General features: G+C 39.6%; 1 protein-coding gene across 1 annotated transcript in view; it reads left to right on the top strand.

Annotated features, from left to right (window-relative positions):
* Nucleotides 1-9450, top strand: part of PAM (peptidylglycine alpha-amidating monooxygenase) — a gene marked incomplete at both ends in the record, with an annotated part of 75743 nt that extends 66293 nt beyond the window's left edge. The window contains 5 exons of the mRNA XM_079548911.1: nucleotides 2200-2299; nucleotides 3655-3708; nucleotides 6887-7090; nucleotides 8771-8827; nucleotides 9269-9450. Of these exons, the coding sequence (XP_079405037.1) occupies nucleotides 2200-2299; nucleotides 3655-3708; nucleotides 6887-7090; nucleotides 8771-8827; nucleotides 9269-9450 (597 nt within the window). The remainder of the gene's footprint in view (nucleotides 1-2199; nucleotides 2300-3654; nucleotides 3709-6886; nucleotides 7091-8770; nucleotides 8828-9268) is intronic.
* Between the last annotated feature and the right edge of the window lie 6577 nt (nucleotides 9451-16027).

The following is a 16027-nucleotide window of genomic DNA, read 5'->3' as shown; positions in this document are numbered from 1 at the left end:
TTGGGAAAAAATTGCTGTGTACTTGAATTTTGTCTCCAGGCAATAAACAGGTACACAGATTTCATAATTTGATCCAAGATCAGTCTTAACTTGATCCAAGGTCTTTCACCTAGGAATATCTTGAGTGAAATAAATGAAAATTCTGCAGATTGAATCTTGAAATACTTTTGAGTTGTTTTTATGCTTTTATAAAATTTTATATGCACAAGTAAAATAGACACACTTCTTCATCTGGGAAAAATTTCACTAGGATTTTTACGAAAAACAAAAAGTAATGAAAACTGTCTTATTAATATTTAGAAAGGATGACTATACTGAATTTTTTAGTATTTATTATCTGTATTCCTAATTACTTCCATTCCATTTGGCTTATGAGAAACTTTACCCATAAAGAAATGTGATTTAGGATGAAAGTGATGATTGTTTTTCTGGTTTTGTATGTTTTTGGTGGTGGTTGGTTTGGTGATTTTTTTTTTTTTTTTTTTTTTTTTGAAAGCAAGAGGGGTGGTTCTTTCTTTTATAAACAGTTCTTTGTGTTAGCAGTGTGTAAAGGATGTAGTTTTCAGTCCTGAGATCTAAAATAGAACACTTAACAGAATTTGACCTGATAAATAAGTTCACCATATTCAATTTTCCAGGCTACTCACTAGAAGAAGAAATTCTTAATATGGCAGCCCTACTTGTCAGGAAAGTAGTTCTAGATTGAGTCAAAGCCTGCTGCTGCAAGTATCCCTAAGTCATCTGTAAAAGAAATGATACATTTAGAATCTTCTTTTAGGGAGGAATCTGTAACTCCCTGTGTCCAGGCAAATACAGTAAATGTCCAGGAAAGGCATTTAGGAAAGAACAGCATGTGCTTCTACAAAAACACTGCCTTATCCCAGTTTTTATTCCAGGTTCTTTGATTTCTCAGGGCTAGGAGAGTGAGCTGCCATTTACTCCTAAAATGTTTTATTCTTGGGAGCAGTAATAATAGCTGGGAAGAGACATACATTAAAAACAGTGCCTGATAACTTTTAGTTCTTCTCTGGTATATAAATTATAAGTTGCAGATGGAGTGGGTGTTCCCTTGGAATGTACTCAGCACTGTGGCAGCTTATTGCTCCTCCTTGAAGTTCTTCATTTAGTTCTTCATTTCTTCATAGTCTGCAGAAACCAAGAACAATAATTCAGGTCAAAAAGTTAATTTGAAGTTGAAAGCCATGTGGAAGAGCCCATTCTGGGGAGACTTAATATCTTTGGCATTGTTTGTTTCCCTGCCTCTTATTTTTATCTTCACTTAAACAGATCAGCACTTGTGTCTCACACTTGTCTGTACATCTTATGGTTATGACTGAGAGGCCATTCATATTTTGAGATAACATAATGTATGATAATAAGCAATATCATCTTTTAATAATCATTCTAAACAATAGTTCAAATCTTTTTATGTATTTTGATATGTCTCCTGATCTGTTTTATATATATATATTTTTATATATATGTATATATATAATATGCCTGTATGTAGTGTGCCCACTAAAACCATACATATTGACTGGTAAACTATGGTTTTTCCATTCATCACACTCCTAACTTGTAAAATGGGATCCTATTTCAGGTGTTACTAACATTAAACCTGTAAGCAATGATACAGTGGTAGAGCATGCCATCATGCTTCCTTGAAAAAGGAACCACTTAGCTCAGACTTTCCTAGGCTTCTTGGAGAATGAGTGATCTAGTGCCAGTGCTTAAAGCTGCTAATGGAATGTGTACATGCTGATATGTTTTATCTGGAGAATCTGTGCTTAGAAACATTAAGGTTGCTTTCCTTGATTAAAAAATAAGAAATGTAAGTTTGCACTGGGGGTAGCCACATAGCACTATCCAAAATGTCCACCTTTAGTAAACTGCATTTCAATACCACTATCATTCATAGCTATATGTGCAGTATGTATCTCATATTTCACTGGATAAAATTGAATGCTGAAATATAAATAGGAATTGTTAAGCATTAATGTATCTGATACTCTCCGTGACGTTATCCCTGGAGAAGGCAAGTGAACAATAGAGGTGTAATTCCTCTCCTTTCACTTGCATTAGATCTGCAGTATTTTCTGGTCTAAGAACTAGATATGATCATTCTCGGGCTTTAGAGTGAAAAAGGCCTCATGAATGTGTAGGCACTGAAGAGTAATCTGTTGCTGCTTATCTTCACAGAGCTTTGAGATGCCACATGATATTGTTGCTTCAGAAGATAAAACAGTATTTGTTGGAGATGTTCATGCCAGAACAGTGTGGAAGTTTGCATCCACAGAAAGTATGTTCTTTTTGTTCTTAATGTCACATCCTGACATTTCGTGTTTTCACCTCTTATCTGTTACTGGTTTAATCACAGTGATTTCAGTACACAAATTAGTCTACCTGCAGAAGGTCTGTTACAAAAACAGCATTACTGTATGTTCTGACAAAGGGGAGTCCTGTGTATATGAGAAGATATCAAAATGCATTTGCCTCACGGTAGATCTGTCTCTAGTTACATCAGTGCATGCTTACACAAAAGTATAACTTTTTAGCATTTTGTTTGTTTTTGTGTGTCATATGCTGAAGTCCACTGCTTCCTTTGGAAACTTTCTGGGGCTGAAATGAAATAATGAATCAGCCTTAAACTTCTTTTCATTTGTTTGGGAATAATTATCCTTGGAAAATGCATCCTTTGAATCCTTTGAATCCTTAGCATCCTTTGAATTTCTATTCCTATCAAGTAGAAATATTTTCCAATTTTAATCTAGTAACCCCCAAGGTTAGATATCAGGGAGAGAAGCATAATTAGCCAGACATCAGTTTAGTAGGATTCAGAGAAGAGAATAAATGGAATAAGGATATATAAGGATAATGAATAAACTTCACGAGAAGAAAAATATGAAATACCATATACCAATAAAAATATACCATTAAGTCATCTCAGATTAAAAAAAAAAATATATGAGAGAGAGAAAGTCTCAGGCCTCAGGATGTTAGGCAACCAACAACAGCCTGCTGTTATAAATGGACTTCTGACTAAGCCAGTTACTCCACATTTGTCTGTTCATAATTCACGGATTTTCCTATGAGGCATTTGGTATCAGCTGCTGTTAGTAAACGGAAATGGAACCAGATACATTTTAGTCTGAATGGATGTACCTTCTCTTCTGCATCTGGTTACCTGAACAAGAACACTTATAGTCCTATTCAAAGAAATCTGAGAATAAGAACAAATTGATTTCTTCATCACTTATACATTCAGAGAGAAAAGTCCTTATTTTCTTTTTGGCTGAAGCTGCAGTACAGCACTGCAGTAGCTAAGGAGTTCTGGTTCAACCTATCTTTAATCTGTCATAGTTTGTGTTATAATTGGCAGTGCTAGCCTTTGTAGGGCCTCCTGGAAGCCTTGCACATATCTGTAAAGCATAAGAATTAATTATTGCAAATACTTTTTATGAATCAAGGTCTCTTCTTTTTTAAGGCCTTGTGTGCTGCTGAATAGTTTATTTTGACTCTACTTTCTGAAGTTCAGATGCTAATGGGATTGTTTACTATAGGGTTGTACTGTACATTTGAGAAAGCTAGCAGGAAAATGTCACTGAGTGTCCTTCTGAAATGTCAGTTGTCCTGAAGAATGATTTTGTTTTACAGAAATGGAACATCGGTCAGTTAAAAAGGCTGGTATTGAGGTGCAGGAAATAAAAGGTTAGTCTGATCCTGAATGGAAATGAAGGAACAGTTTTCATATAGACTCTTTCCATTTCTGCCAAACTGGTGTAAAAATAATTGCAAACTAGTTTTTTCACCACCATTTCATACATAATATTCATTGATAAAATGAATAGCACAGAAATTAAGAGAAAGCAGCTTATAACCATGTTACTTAGTAGGCACTAACTCGCACAAATCAGTAATGGCATGTGCTTTGCAAGTATGAAAAATAGATAAAAATTTAACAAGGGGTTTAGTTTCATATCACTGTCTGCCTTGGTCCAGATTGGCATCTGTAGGTGCAGAAATAGCTCTGAAATAATGGTGCTCCCACAGCCTTCTCCTTATTCTACCATTCTCAACCAACAAAGAAGGTTTTTTTGGGACAGCAGTTGGTTCATCTTTCTGCACAGTCTTTCAACATGTAATCTCCTTGGTTGCCCTTCATTGTATTCTTATCTATTTCTTTCTAGACTTATTACTTATATTTTATCTGAATTAGAACAGGGGATAAAGAAGGAAAACGTAGAAATTTAGTATGAAGGTATTAGGGAATGTATATAGGTAAACTTGAAGGGGGAAAATAGTAGTTCGTGAAGATGAAAAGTAGTTTTAATAATTAATCTTATGTCCTGTGACTTTCATGCTGGAGAGGAAAAGTTTATTTTTTGTTCAGCAAAATAGTGCTTGGCAACTAAGAGAGCTTTATAAAATGTTCAGCTGTTCTTATTTGGTTTCCTTTGGTTGGATTCAGTACTTTTTTTCTTTACTTTATGTGTGTATTTGCAGACAGAAAAATGTACTAAAAGATCTCAACTGCCAAATGAAGCATGTAGCAAAAAAAAAAAAAAAAAAAAGTAGATGGCCATTACAAAGCAGTGAAATTCTTCCTGTCAAAACAGTTATCCTGTTTTATCTCTATCAGATCTTTACATCAGTCCTTCTGAAGCATTCAGTAGGGGAAGTGCTGACAATGAAACATCCACAGTATAAATAATCCAGGGATGTGTCAATGTATTTCAGCTATTTTTTAGGTACATACCATGCTAGCTGACAACTTGGATGTTACAGAGAATATTGAAATAGTTAAGAACTGTTTCTTACCCCTTGAGATATTAAGAATCTCCAAAGTGAAAATATAGAATCATAGATTCACCAACAGCTTCAAAAAGACCTCCAAAATCATCTAGTCCAATTACCCACCTAAACCATGTCCCATAGTACCACATCTGAACATTTCTTAAACACCTCCAGGGACTGTGACTCCAATGCATCCCTGGGCAACCCCTTCCAGTGCCTGATCACACTTTTGGAGAAAAAAACTTCCTAATATCCTACCTGAACCTCTCCTGGCACTACTTGAGGCCATTCCCTCTCATCCTATTGCTAGTTATGCCACAGAAGATTCTGACCCCGACCTTGCAACAGCCTCATTTCAGGCAGTAGAGGGCTATAAGGTCTCCCCTGAGCCTTCTTTCCACTGCACTAAACAGTCTCAATTCCTCCAGCTGCTCCTCACAAGATTTGTGCTCCAGACCCCTTACCAGCTTCATTGCACTTCTCTGAACACTTTCCAGGGCCTCAATGTCTTTCTTGTAGTAAGGAGCCCAAAACTGAACACAGTACTTTAAGTGCTGCCTCACCAGTGCTGAGTACAGGGGGATGATCTCCACCTTGTTCCTGGTGGCAGCGCTATTTCTTATGCAAGTCAGGCTGCCACTGAGCTTCTCGGCCATCTGGGCACACTGCTGGCTCATGTTCAGCTGAGTGTAGACACACACCCAGGTTAGTTTCTTCCACACAGTCTTCCAGCCAGTCTTCCTCTGCCCCAGTCCTGTAGCATTGCCTGGGGTTGTTGTAGTCAAGGTGCAGGGCCTGGCATTTGGTCCTGAACCTCATACAGTTGGCTTCAGCCCAGCCAATCTAGCCTGTCCAGATCCCACTGAAGTGCCTTCCTACCTCAGGCAGATTTAAGTCCATTCCCCACTACTGTCTGGGCCCAGCCACCCAGACATTTCTTTACCCAGCAAAGAGTGTACCTCTCCAAGCCACAGGCTGACAGCTTCTCCAGGAGAATACTGTGGAAGACAGTTGCTGAAGTCAAGGTAGACTATGTCAACAGACTTTCCCTCATCCACCAAGTGGATCACTTGATCATAGGAGATTGGGTTGGTTAAGCAGGACCTGCCTTTTGTGAGGGCTGGACCTTGGTCGACTGGTTGTCCAGTACATGTTGTGCGTTCTCACTCTTTTTTGTAGGACTGCAGGATTGCTCGTAGATTGGCAAGGATACAGATAGGAAAAGGAGTTCATGGCTATTTGAACAGAGAGCAGGTTATCTTTCTAACAACATTGAAATTTGAAGTGTCTACTATTCATTCAGATAATTTTTTAATTGGATACAGAATAGAATCAATTTTTGTGATGTAGCTACCTTTTTAGACAGGCGGTTAAACATTAAAATAACAGACAGTTTTAGTTGTGAAAAAAGTAGCATGCAGTACATGGTCTTTCATACACTTGAAACATTGTGTAAGGATTTTATTGAAACTCTTTTTCTCAGCGTAGGTGGACAGGAAATGGTTGGGAATGACTGGATAAAGTTTTCAAAAGCTCTTTACAGAGCCAGAGTTCTTGCATGAGACACAGCACTTCTGAAAATGTAACCCTCAGTCACAAGTTTATGGAAAATAACATTAAGCACTATCTTTTTTTGTCTGTGATAATATAACCCATATGAGATTTATGTATTTATTATGAGAAAGTAATTTTCAAAAGGAGATTTGCTTATTTGCAAAACAAACTTTTTTTCTCAGGATCTGTCCATATTTAAAATTAATTAATTAGTTAATTAAAGGCAAAAGTCTGCCTGGCATCTCTCTTTTGTGAGAAAAGGGAAAAAGTATTCTTGCCAGAGAGTGGTATCATTCACAGTCTCTGCCTTGTTCTTCTCCGAGGTTAGAACTAAGCATTGGGAAAGAAAACTTTCTGGAGCCAGGCAGGAGGGAGTGGAGAATGAAATCCTTCTTCAGTGAGAGCTAATTATGTCTCCATTTGCCTTTTGTTTCCTTGTCACTCAGCACTTAGGCATTCTAGTGGTTATTTTCTTTAATTCCTCATTTTGTTGCTTGATGCTTATGAATTACTTACTGAAATTGTCTTCTTTTTAAAGCATCAGAAACAGTTGTAGAAGCCAGATTGAAAAACAACCCAGAATCAACAGACCCTCTAAAGAAGCAGGAAAAACAGCATCTGGTTCGACAAGCGAGCACTGGAGTTTCCTTTGTTCTTATTACGACTCTTCTAATTATCCCTGTTGTTGTCCTGCTGGCAATTTTAATATTTATTCGTTGGAGGAAGACAGCAGTCTATGGAGGTAACCATAACTAACTATACAAAACAAGTTTTGATGGTTCCATTTCAGCCCATCTCTGAACGTAGAGGGATATTGGTGTGAGGAGAGGTGTGCCTGTCTCCCTTTACCCTTGTATGCAGGTTCAGTGATGCTGCATGCAAACTAAGCGTTGGCGCTCATATAGCAGTGACACCTGAATTTGTTCTTGCACCTCAAGCCACCGTCCTTTACCTTTAATTGGTCTCAAGAACGTATTTGTTTTGTTGGCCAGAGTCTATTAACAGTGCAGTTTGATTTTCACTTCGGGATCTTCATGTTGTTGAGAACAGAGGGATGTGGGTATTACAAATGCATAACCATGTGTTGCTACAATATACCTTAATTCATTGCTCTGAGAATTTTGCCTCATGATTACAGTGCTACTTAAATTTGTTTTTAATTCATATTATATAACAGCATTTTTTTCTGAGAAGCTGGTGATCTGTAGTAGGAGTTTGATAATTAGATTTTTGTTTTGTATGGCATAATGAATTTTGTGAAAGGTAATTCTCAATAAGCAAAGAAAATATATGTGGAACTGGCAAATGATGGTTCTGCCATTGGCTCAGACATGGTGTGAAAGAATGCACATGGTGTGAAAGAATGCACCTCATTGCACTGTACAACCTCCTGAAGGGAGGTTGTGGTGAAGAGGGATTTGGCCTCTTCTCCCAGGCAACGAGCAGGACACGGGACAATGGCCGCAAGTTGCATCAGAGGAGGTTCAGGTTGGACATAAGGAAGAACTTCTTCTCTCAGAGAGTGGTCAGGCACTGGAATGGCTGCCCAGGGAGGTGGTGGAGTCACCGTCCCTGGCAGTGTTCAAGACGCGTCTGGATGACGTGCTGCGCGATATGGTTTAGTACAGTGGTGGCAATGGTGATGAGGAGATAGTTGGACTGGATGATCTTATAGGTCGTTTCCAACCTAGTGATTCTTGTGATTCTTGTGATTCTTGTAATGGGCCATTCAGCAGTCTGATTTTACTGTGCCACTGAATTGGATATAATTTTTGATGTGTTAAAATCTCCTTCTGACTGCTGTCTGTTTTCAAGCGTGTATGGCACAGCTAATGTGCTCTCACTGGATTACTGCACTACTTTTTTCAGTAGTAGCAGCATCTGCATATTCCATAGTGATTCAAATAAGAATTACATAGAGAAATTTTAGTTATGACTTGTTTTTTTTTTTTTTTTGAGATCAAGAATTGGAAGACTTACCAGAGAGGAGGATGTTCTTTGTAGCAGAGGGATTCCTCTCTGAAGGCAGACTATGCCACCTGCAAATGTCAAGCCATATTTTGTCCTGTGCCAGAGTGTAGTTGTTCGTTATGCACATCATCAACCGTGGGGTTCTTGTCCTTTCTGTAAGCTCTTGGTGGTAACAGAAGTGAACACTTGAAGGAATGAAATTCTAAGAAATAATTTATGTGAGAATCTTCTCAGTGGCTGAAGTGCCATACACTGAGTATTTGTGATGTGATTGTTTTGTTAGGAATGAATTATCACTCTTCACCTTAACTGAGAAGTTGAAAATTCGGTGTCTTTGGTGCTCCCAATCAGTGTGTTCAATGTCTGTGCTCTGTGTTAAAAAACAGAAATAATTACTGAATCATAGAATATAATTTTTAAGGTCATTTTTGAAATCTGTGTTATCTTTCAGCTGATGGGGAGCACAAACTTGACTCAAATTCAGGCCGAATTTTAGGCAGACTTAGAGGTAAGTAACACCTAAGATCTTTTAAGCACCCAGGAGATGAAAGTTTTTTTCTTTTGATAACTTCTAGTGGAACTTTCTCAGGGGAAGTTCTGGGAAAATGTCTTTTCTAACTCCCTTCCTCCAGCAGTATCTGCCCACTAAAAAGGAAGTGGAAGATCAGAGTCAGTTAATAATGGAATGAAGTGCTTTGAGATGTGGGCAATCTGGTAGAGGTGCAGATAGCCTGCATAAAGACTTCCAATAAAACAGTGTTTGCTGCAAATAAATGTTTGAAACTTCAGCGATGATAGATTCCATAATCTATGTGATTAGGCTCTTGTGCAGATCTCTAAGAACACTTTCTAGCAGGACTCTTAAAAGAAGTATTGGCGGTGTAGGTAGATTTTTGATTTTCCTCTCTCACACTAGAGCAATTGTTTGACAGTGTTTTCCTTCCCACAGGAAAAGGTGGTGGTGGCCTCAACCTTGGGAACTTCTTTGCAAGTCACAAAGGCTACAGCCGAAAAGGGTTTGATCGTCTCAGCACCGAAGGAAGTGATCAAGAAAAAGATGAAGATGATGGCACAGACTCAGAAGAAGAATACTCGGCACCTGCACCCCCACAAGCACTTTCTTCCTCCTGAAAACAGCCTTTGCGTTCTCCATTATATGATTCAACCCAGAATGTCAGATTCCTTTTCCCTTAAGCACGTTTAAGATTTTGTGTATTTAATTGTAAACTGTACTAGTCTGTGTGGGGCTGTACACTGGTTTCTTTAATTTTTGTTTGGTTTTTGTTCTCTTTTCAAGTGGAGGAGTGTATGGAAGTTCCATATCAGTGCCGTTGTTTTTTATGTGACCATCTTAATAAAGCATAAAGTCTTCTGATTGCAGCACTGATTTAAAGCAGTAGTATTTTCTCATAAAAAATTGGGGATCTTTTCTGTATTTGTAAATAAATTGTATTACCTGCTTCGAGAAAGTATTTTTCCTATAAATATTCAGTTGCCAATTTCTTTTTTGTGCCTTTCCTCTTCCATGTCCTTAACCTGTTGTAGTACAGAGAAAATACAGTGCCACAAGAAAATGAAGCTGCTAAATCTTCTTCTATTTTTTTAAAATCACTAACATTATATTGCATTGAAGGAAAAAAAAAAAGTATCTATTTAATTGTTTTTTCTTCTTGACTTGATGTGTTTCTGGGATGTCTTATTTTTAGATGGTATCACTATTAGAACACTATTTTCAGGAACTGAATGTAATTTGTGTAATAAAGTGTTCGCAGAGCATTAGCTGGCTGAGTGTACTCTGGAATTTTTGCATGCTTTTCAGTTTTTTGTATACAACTTTTGTAAAAGTTACACAGACCACTCAATACGGAAAAATACCAAAAAAAAAAAAAAAAAAAAAAAAAAAGTCTTCTATCAGAGGAGAAAAAGTGCTATTTTGTGTGAAAGATGGAAAATATTTTGCTGTAGCACACGGTTTGGTTTCCTTATTTTGGGGCTTCTTGTGTTTTTTGTTTTTTGTTTGTTTTAACAACTCATGATTTACATACACGTACAAAATCAAGCTTAACCATTTAACCATTCCTAATGTGCTCCCTCTTGGAACAGAAGACTGGCGGATATTTGTCCCCCTGCCTGAGTCATCGACGTGTGAATCACTGTGTGACGTCATGATTTATCAGTCTAGTTTGAGGATCACAGTGTGATTAATCTCCTTCTAAAACCTGAGTTATAAGCAGAGTGTACGCAGCTGTAATTGCCACAGGGTTTTATGAAACAGCTTTCATGGTCATCATTGTGGGTGTTGTAGTGCACTGCTGCTGATGCAAAGTGCTCAAAAAATAGGCTTTGGGTTCCTTGTGGCTGCAGCATTTCCAAGGCAATAAAGGTAATTGTACAGCAGCAGAAAGCAGGATTTCTCACCCAGCCTGAGTGGTTTTATATATTTTCTCCTTAAGGAAAAAATACTTTGAATCCTAGACAGATTTTTTTTTTCTAAGATAACTTTCTAAAATGCTGGAATATAGGCTCCATTTCATAAGATGTGTTCTGTGTTGCTTCCTCTCCAGATATTGTGTATTTTCCTAGTGCTGACAGTGTTTTTCTGTCCTACTTTTGGAAGCAATGGGAGGGGAGGGGAAGACAGGGGAGGTGGCTCCTACAGGCAAAACGATGCAGAGCCATCCCAGGAGCCAGCTGTGAGTCAGCAGTGGGTAGGATTCCTTGGGAAGCACATTGATTAAGAAGAATTTTCTAATTAAGCAGTGTGCTGTAGTAGTTAATGAGGATTTATAGATCAATACTGTAAATGGCAACTGCTTCTAGTTCGTGAAAGCTGGGTTTATTTCTTTCTTACCAAAACTTGGGTCAGCAGTGCGTGCCCTGCTGCGTGGCATTAGGTTCAGGGGTGTGGGTCACGGTACTGAGAACCACGAGTGAATACTATGAAGATGACCTTGTCACGATTAAAAGCTGAAGTTAAGCCACTGTATATTTTCTGTATAAAAGAGATGGTAATAAACTGAAGTTTTAGCACCCTCTTTTGCCTTTACGTACAAATAAGCCTATTTTTTAATTCTTGGAAGTGAAAATGTTGTATCTCCATTGCAAATAATCAAAATTTGTTAGCAAAATATTGCTATGATGTAACTGCTCCCAAAACCTCTCTCCAGTTCCTGTGAAAAATTTGCCTGTGTGCTGAAGCAAAACCTGCACGCTGCTGGGTTTGGCCTTTGTAGCTTCAAAACAAAAAGAGCATCTGACTGGCTTTGTTAGGCGAGCACTGGGAGAGCTGCATGGGAGCCAGGATGCAAGGGGCATCAGATTTTTCTAAATGCAAACCTGCTTCTTTCTGCTCCTTTCTGGTAATATTTCCATTAGTTATTTCCATGTGAAGCAGGACATTCTGCTAGGAACCCCCTGGCTGATTTCGTCATACAAAGTAATAAAAAAAGGAAAATAAGCCACCACTAAATATGGAGACATTTGTTTAAGAGCCTGCACTGGAAGTATTGTTATACCCTCATACAAAGATGGCACAGAAAAAAATGTTTCTTGTAAATAGTTTTATTAATTAGTTGCCAATTTTAAACTAACAAATACAGGGTTTTATTTTATTTTATTTTATTTTATTTAAATTTTATTTTATTTTATTTTTTAGTAATTAGAATGTGAAAAATGTAGCCGGGTGGGGTAAAGCAGCCCAAGTTTCCGGGTTTGTTGCAAGCCATGGAAGGCTGAAAGTGGTTTCTGTTTACACAAGTGTTAAGGGCAGAACCCCGCCCCAGTTCCTGTCCGCCACCACCACGCTTCTCACTGTGGCTTTACAATGTTCTTAGGATACAGCTGAAGAGAGAATTGTGTTAAAAAGGAGAGAATCTCTCAACACTGCTGTTTTATTTTCTCGAGGTGGGTCTCAGGCTGCAGCACTGCTCTGTGAGACCTTGCCCTCAGGTTTGGTGAGTGTCCATTTTTGTGTAAGCCACAAAGCTGTACGGAATGTTTGGCACCATGACAGTCAAGGTGCAAGCTGCCTAATGCACAAGCAGACTTTTTGTATAATGCATATTCTGTGAGTGGTCAGTCACACAGCATTCAAATAATACGGGTCGTGCTGCTTCAGAAATGCATCTATACTTTCACAATTATCATCTAGTCCCAGACTCTGTTCTGATGTTTTCCACATCCATATGCCCACAGGAAGGAGCGCTCCAGGCTGCATCCTGCCTGCTGCCCACTCCAGGTCCCAACTCCCACCATCAGTTCTGCTGGATTTCCCCTGTCTGCTTGCACCAATCCAACCTGCTGGAAAGGCTAGGAACATATTGACTCTACCAAATGCAAAACTGATGTTATGGCTGTGGGTATATTTGGAACAAGTGTGTTAAAGCAGATTTCAGTTAGCATGTTAAAAATGGCATGCATCTATGAAGTGAATACCAAAGTACAGCCTTTGCTGAGAATGCAGTCTGAGGAGAAAAGGCCTTCCTGGAAAAATGAACCACTGCATAGCAGCTTCACGAGTTGTCATACCTTGCTAATACCCTGGTGGCTGTTGGTCCTGGGAGTAGAACCAAATGGAGCCCATGGCCATAACAGTCGCAAGAGCTGAGTCTGGCATCTGAGTGAGTACCCCACACACTTTCAGACAGACAGCTTCTGTCAGACAACAGAAGTAATCAAGCTGGAAAAGCTAAGTTTGCTGAAGCCTCTCCCATTTCTACAGGATGAGTTCCTGCTCTCCTTTTTCTGGGTCTTTAATCTGCAGAACTGATGGATGATGCCTCTGACTGGATGAACACTCAGTGCCAAGTTTATCCCTCTGATGGGGATAGATTTATTACTGTATTACCATGTATTACGTACCACTTGTAACTGAAATTCTGCATAGAATACAGACCTCATTTTCCTGTGGCCCTTTTTCTGTGAGTCTCCCATTTCTGTGCCTGCCAACTTTGTGAAGAGTAATGAGTACTTCTTCCAGTGTGCCTAGGGACTGACACGGTGATATGCACTTTGTACAGGAGGCGGCAGTGAGGCATAGAGAGATTTAAGGCATAAACTGACAAAAAAATTTCAACTACTTTGAAGTACAGTGTCTATGTAATCTGATTTATTCCCTTTCAACCCACTTGGATATCATTTTACACATGCAAGGCTCTGCTTCTTGCCATCAGCTGAAGCTCTGAGTATTCCCCATCTGCAGATCAAAGCTTGGTGATTCCTTCTGAGCACCCAGAAAAGGCCCACCTGAGTTAACATCTGGTTAATTATGGAAAGCTTTATCCACATCATTTCAGGGCCATCGCATTGGCAACTTGCAGTGAGGCAGCAGTCTGCAGCTGGGGATGCTGTCCTGCTCACAGCCTACTCACAGCCCACCTATATCTGCTATCAAGGCAGCATGGCTCCTGCAGGCCCCTTCCCCACAGTCAGGGAATCCAGGAGCCCTGCAGGCAGAAGGACATCTACAGGCAGTACCCATAACTGCAGTATGGCTTCTGTACTCTGCAAGTGCGGTGTTGGGCTGTGTAAAAGCAGAGGGGAGGAAAGGGGAACTCGTTAGGGAAGACAGCCCTCAGGCAGCTCCTGAATTACAAATTTTAAAATAAAGTTACTGCTTGATTTGCTGTTACTTCTTTCTCAAGAGGCTTCTATGCCAAATTAGAGCTTATGTTCTGCACGGTTGTGCACTGTTCAACTGAACAGCTGGGGCTCTTCAGCCTGGGGAAGAGAAGGCTCTAGGGAGACCTTATAGTGACCTTCCAGTACCTGCAGGAGGCCTACAAAAAAAGCTGGGAGGGACTTTTTATAAGGGCAGGTAGAGACAGGATGTGGAGAGATGGTTTTAAAGTGGAAGGAGGTAGGTTTAAACTAGATATTAGGAAGAAATTCTTTATTGTGAGGGTGGTGAGATACTGGAACAGGTTGTCCAGGGTTAAGCTGCAAACGCACTCTCCCTGGAGGCTTTCAAGGCCAGGCTGGATGGGGCTTTGAGCAACTTGGTCCAGAGGGAGGTGTCCCTGCCTATAGCAGGGGAATTGGAACTAGATGATCCTAAAGGTGCCTTCCAACCCAAATCATTCTGTGATTCTATGATCATAAATGTCTACACACCAGGATTTCCATAGTAGGACCACAGGCCTACTATGGTATTACTGTTAGGTTATCTACTGTGTGTAAAAGGGATAATATCGATCATCTCCTGAAGACATTGCTAATTCCCATTTATTTATTCAGCCTTCTAATTGTCTGTCTGGTCTTATTGACTTCTGTTGGATTCACGTGCAAGCAGCATCCTCTGTGCTGATTTTCTACTGCCTGGTGAGACTGCAGTGCTTGCGTGTTTTAGTTCTAGTTAGTCCAGTGAGTTAGCTGAAAACATCTATTTAACTGCTGTAAATAGTAATATAATATTTCTTCTCATTTCCTGTTTTGAAAATACCAAAGAGGCAACTGAGCAAACAGATTCTGATGTCATCAGAGTAACGATGTCAGCCACAGCAGGTCAATGATACAGACATTGCACAGCCATGAGTAAAGGAAATTCATCTATTTTTCAAAAGCAGTGGTTCCAGAAGATTGGCACCATGAAAAGCAGCTCATAAGTCATTGCTGTCCTTCAACAGGGAACATTCCGTTCTTGGGAGAAGGAGGGAAAAACTTTAAAATATCAAATATTGTCTAGACCTGGAACACATTAACTCAGGATGAGCAAATGCTACACAAGAGTTAAGGAAGTATTCAAATATGAGATATGGTTTTTCATTCAATACTGAAACGCTTTGAGTGTTCATACAGAGGCTTTTCACCAGCAAATTGTTTCTCTTTTTTTGTTTGTTTTTCCTTGACACCTTTTTCATCTAACTAGTTGCTAGCTGATAATTGGTGCCAAAATCAAACCAAAAAATGCTGGGAGGTGCGAGCAAATTGGCTGTTATTTCATGCTGTGTTCTCCTATCTATTCCTCCTTCCTGAACAACTTGCCACGAGGGGGCACAAACTCTATTAAAGAACACAATTTCTAAGAATTCTGCCCGGGAAAAGAGTCTTCTGCTACTGTCCCACATAAAACAGGCCCTCATGCCTGGTTGCAGATGGGTACTTGTGCATTTACTGAGAAGGTTTGTGCTCACCATGCTGACAAGTGTGCACTGTGCAGCACTTACCCAGGGCGAGGGTGGAAGCTTCCTCCAGTTTCCCAGAGCACCGTGTGCTATTTGCCATGTCTCAGGTTTCCTGGTGGTATCCTTTCCACAGTTTCCAGTGATTGTTTTTCGAATCATTACCTTGAAAACCCTCTCCTTTTTTCAATAAACTTCCTATGTGCAAAGAAGGCCTCATTTTGGTGCACCCAAGGGGCACTAATGCTTGCCTGTTAATGCAGTAGACCATCATTACCAGGAAACTTGAATGATCAGCATTACACAGACTGTTAAATGGGTACTGTTTTTCCTATTCTACTGTCAGCTTAGCATTTTATTTTTCTCCAGTGTAGCTACAACAAGCACACAGCATGCGTTATGCCAGAGCTCCCCCATGCACCCGCCACAGAAAAGAGCTCCACGGAACTGTGCACGAGTAACAAATAGAGTTTTGCTGGCACAGCCTGTGAGCCTGGCTCCTGCCTTCTGAAACAGTCTCAACAGGGAAAACATACGCAGGGAAAAGAAAGCATTTTTAGATGGATTTTAAGATCAGATCCTGGAATACT

Source organism: Tetrao urogallus (assembly GCF_951394365.1).
Source record: "Tetrao urogallus genome assembly, chromosome: Z".
NCBI lineage: Eukaryota > Metazoa > Chordata > Aves > Galliformes > Phasianidae > Tetrao > Tetrao urogallus.
Note: the sequence above shows the minus strand (reverse complement) of the source record. Positions and strands in the feature narration are given on the sequence as shown.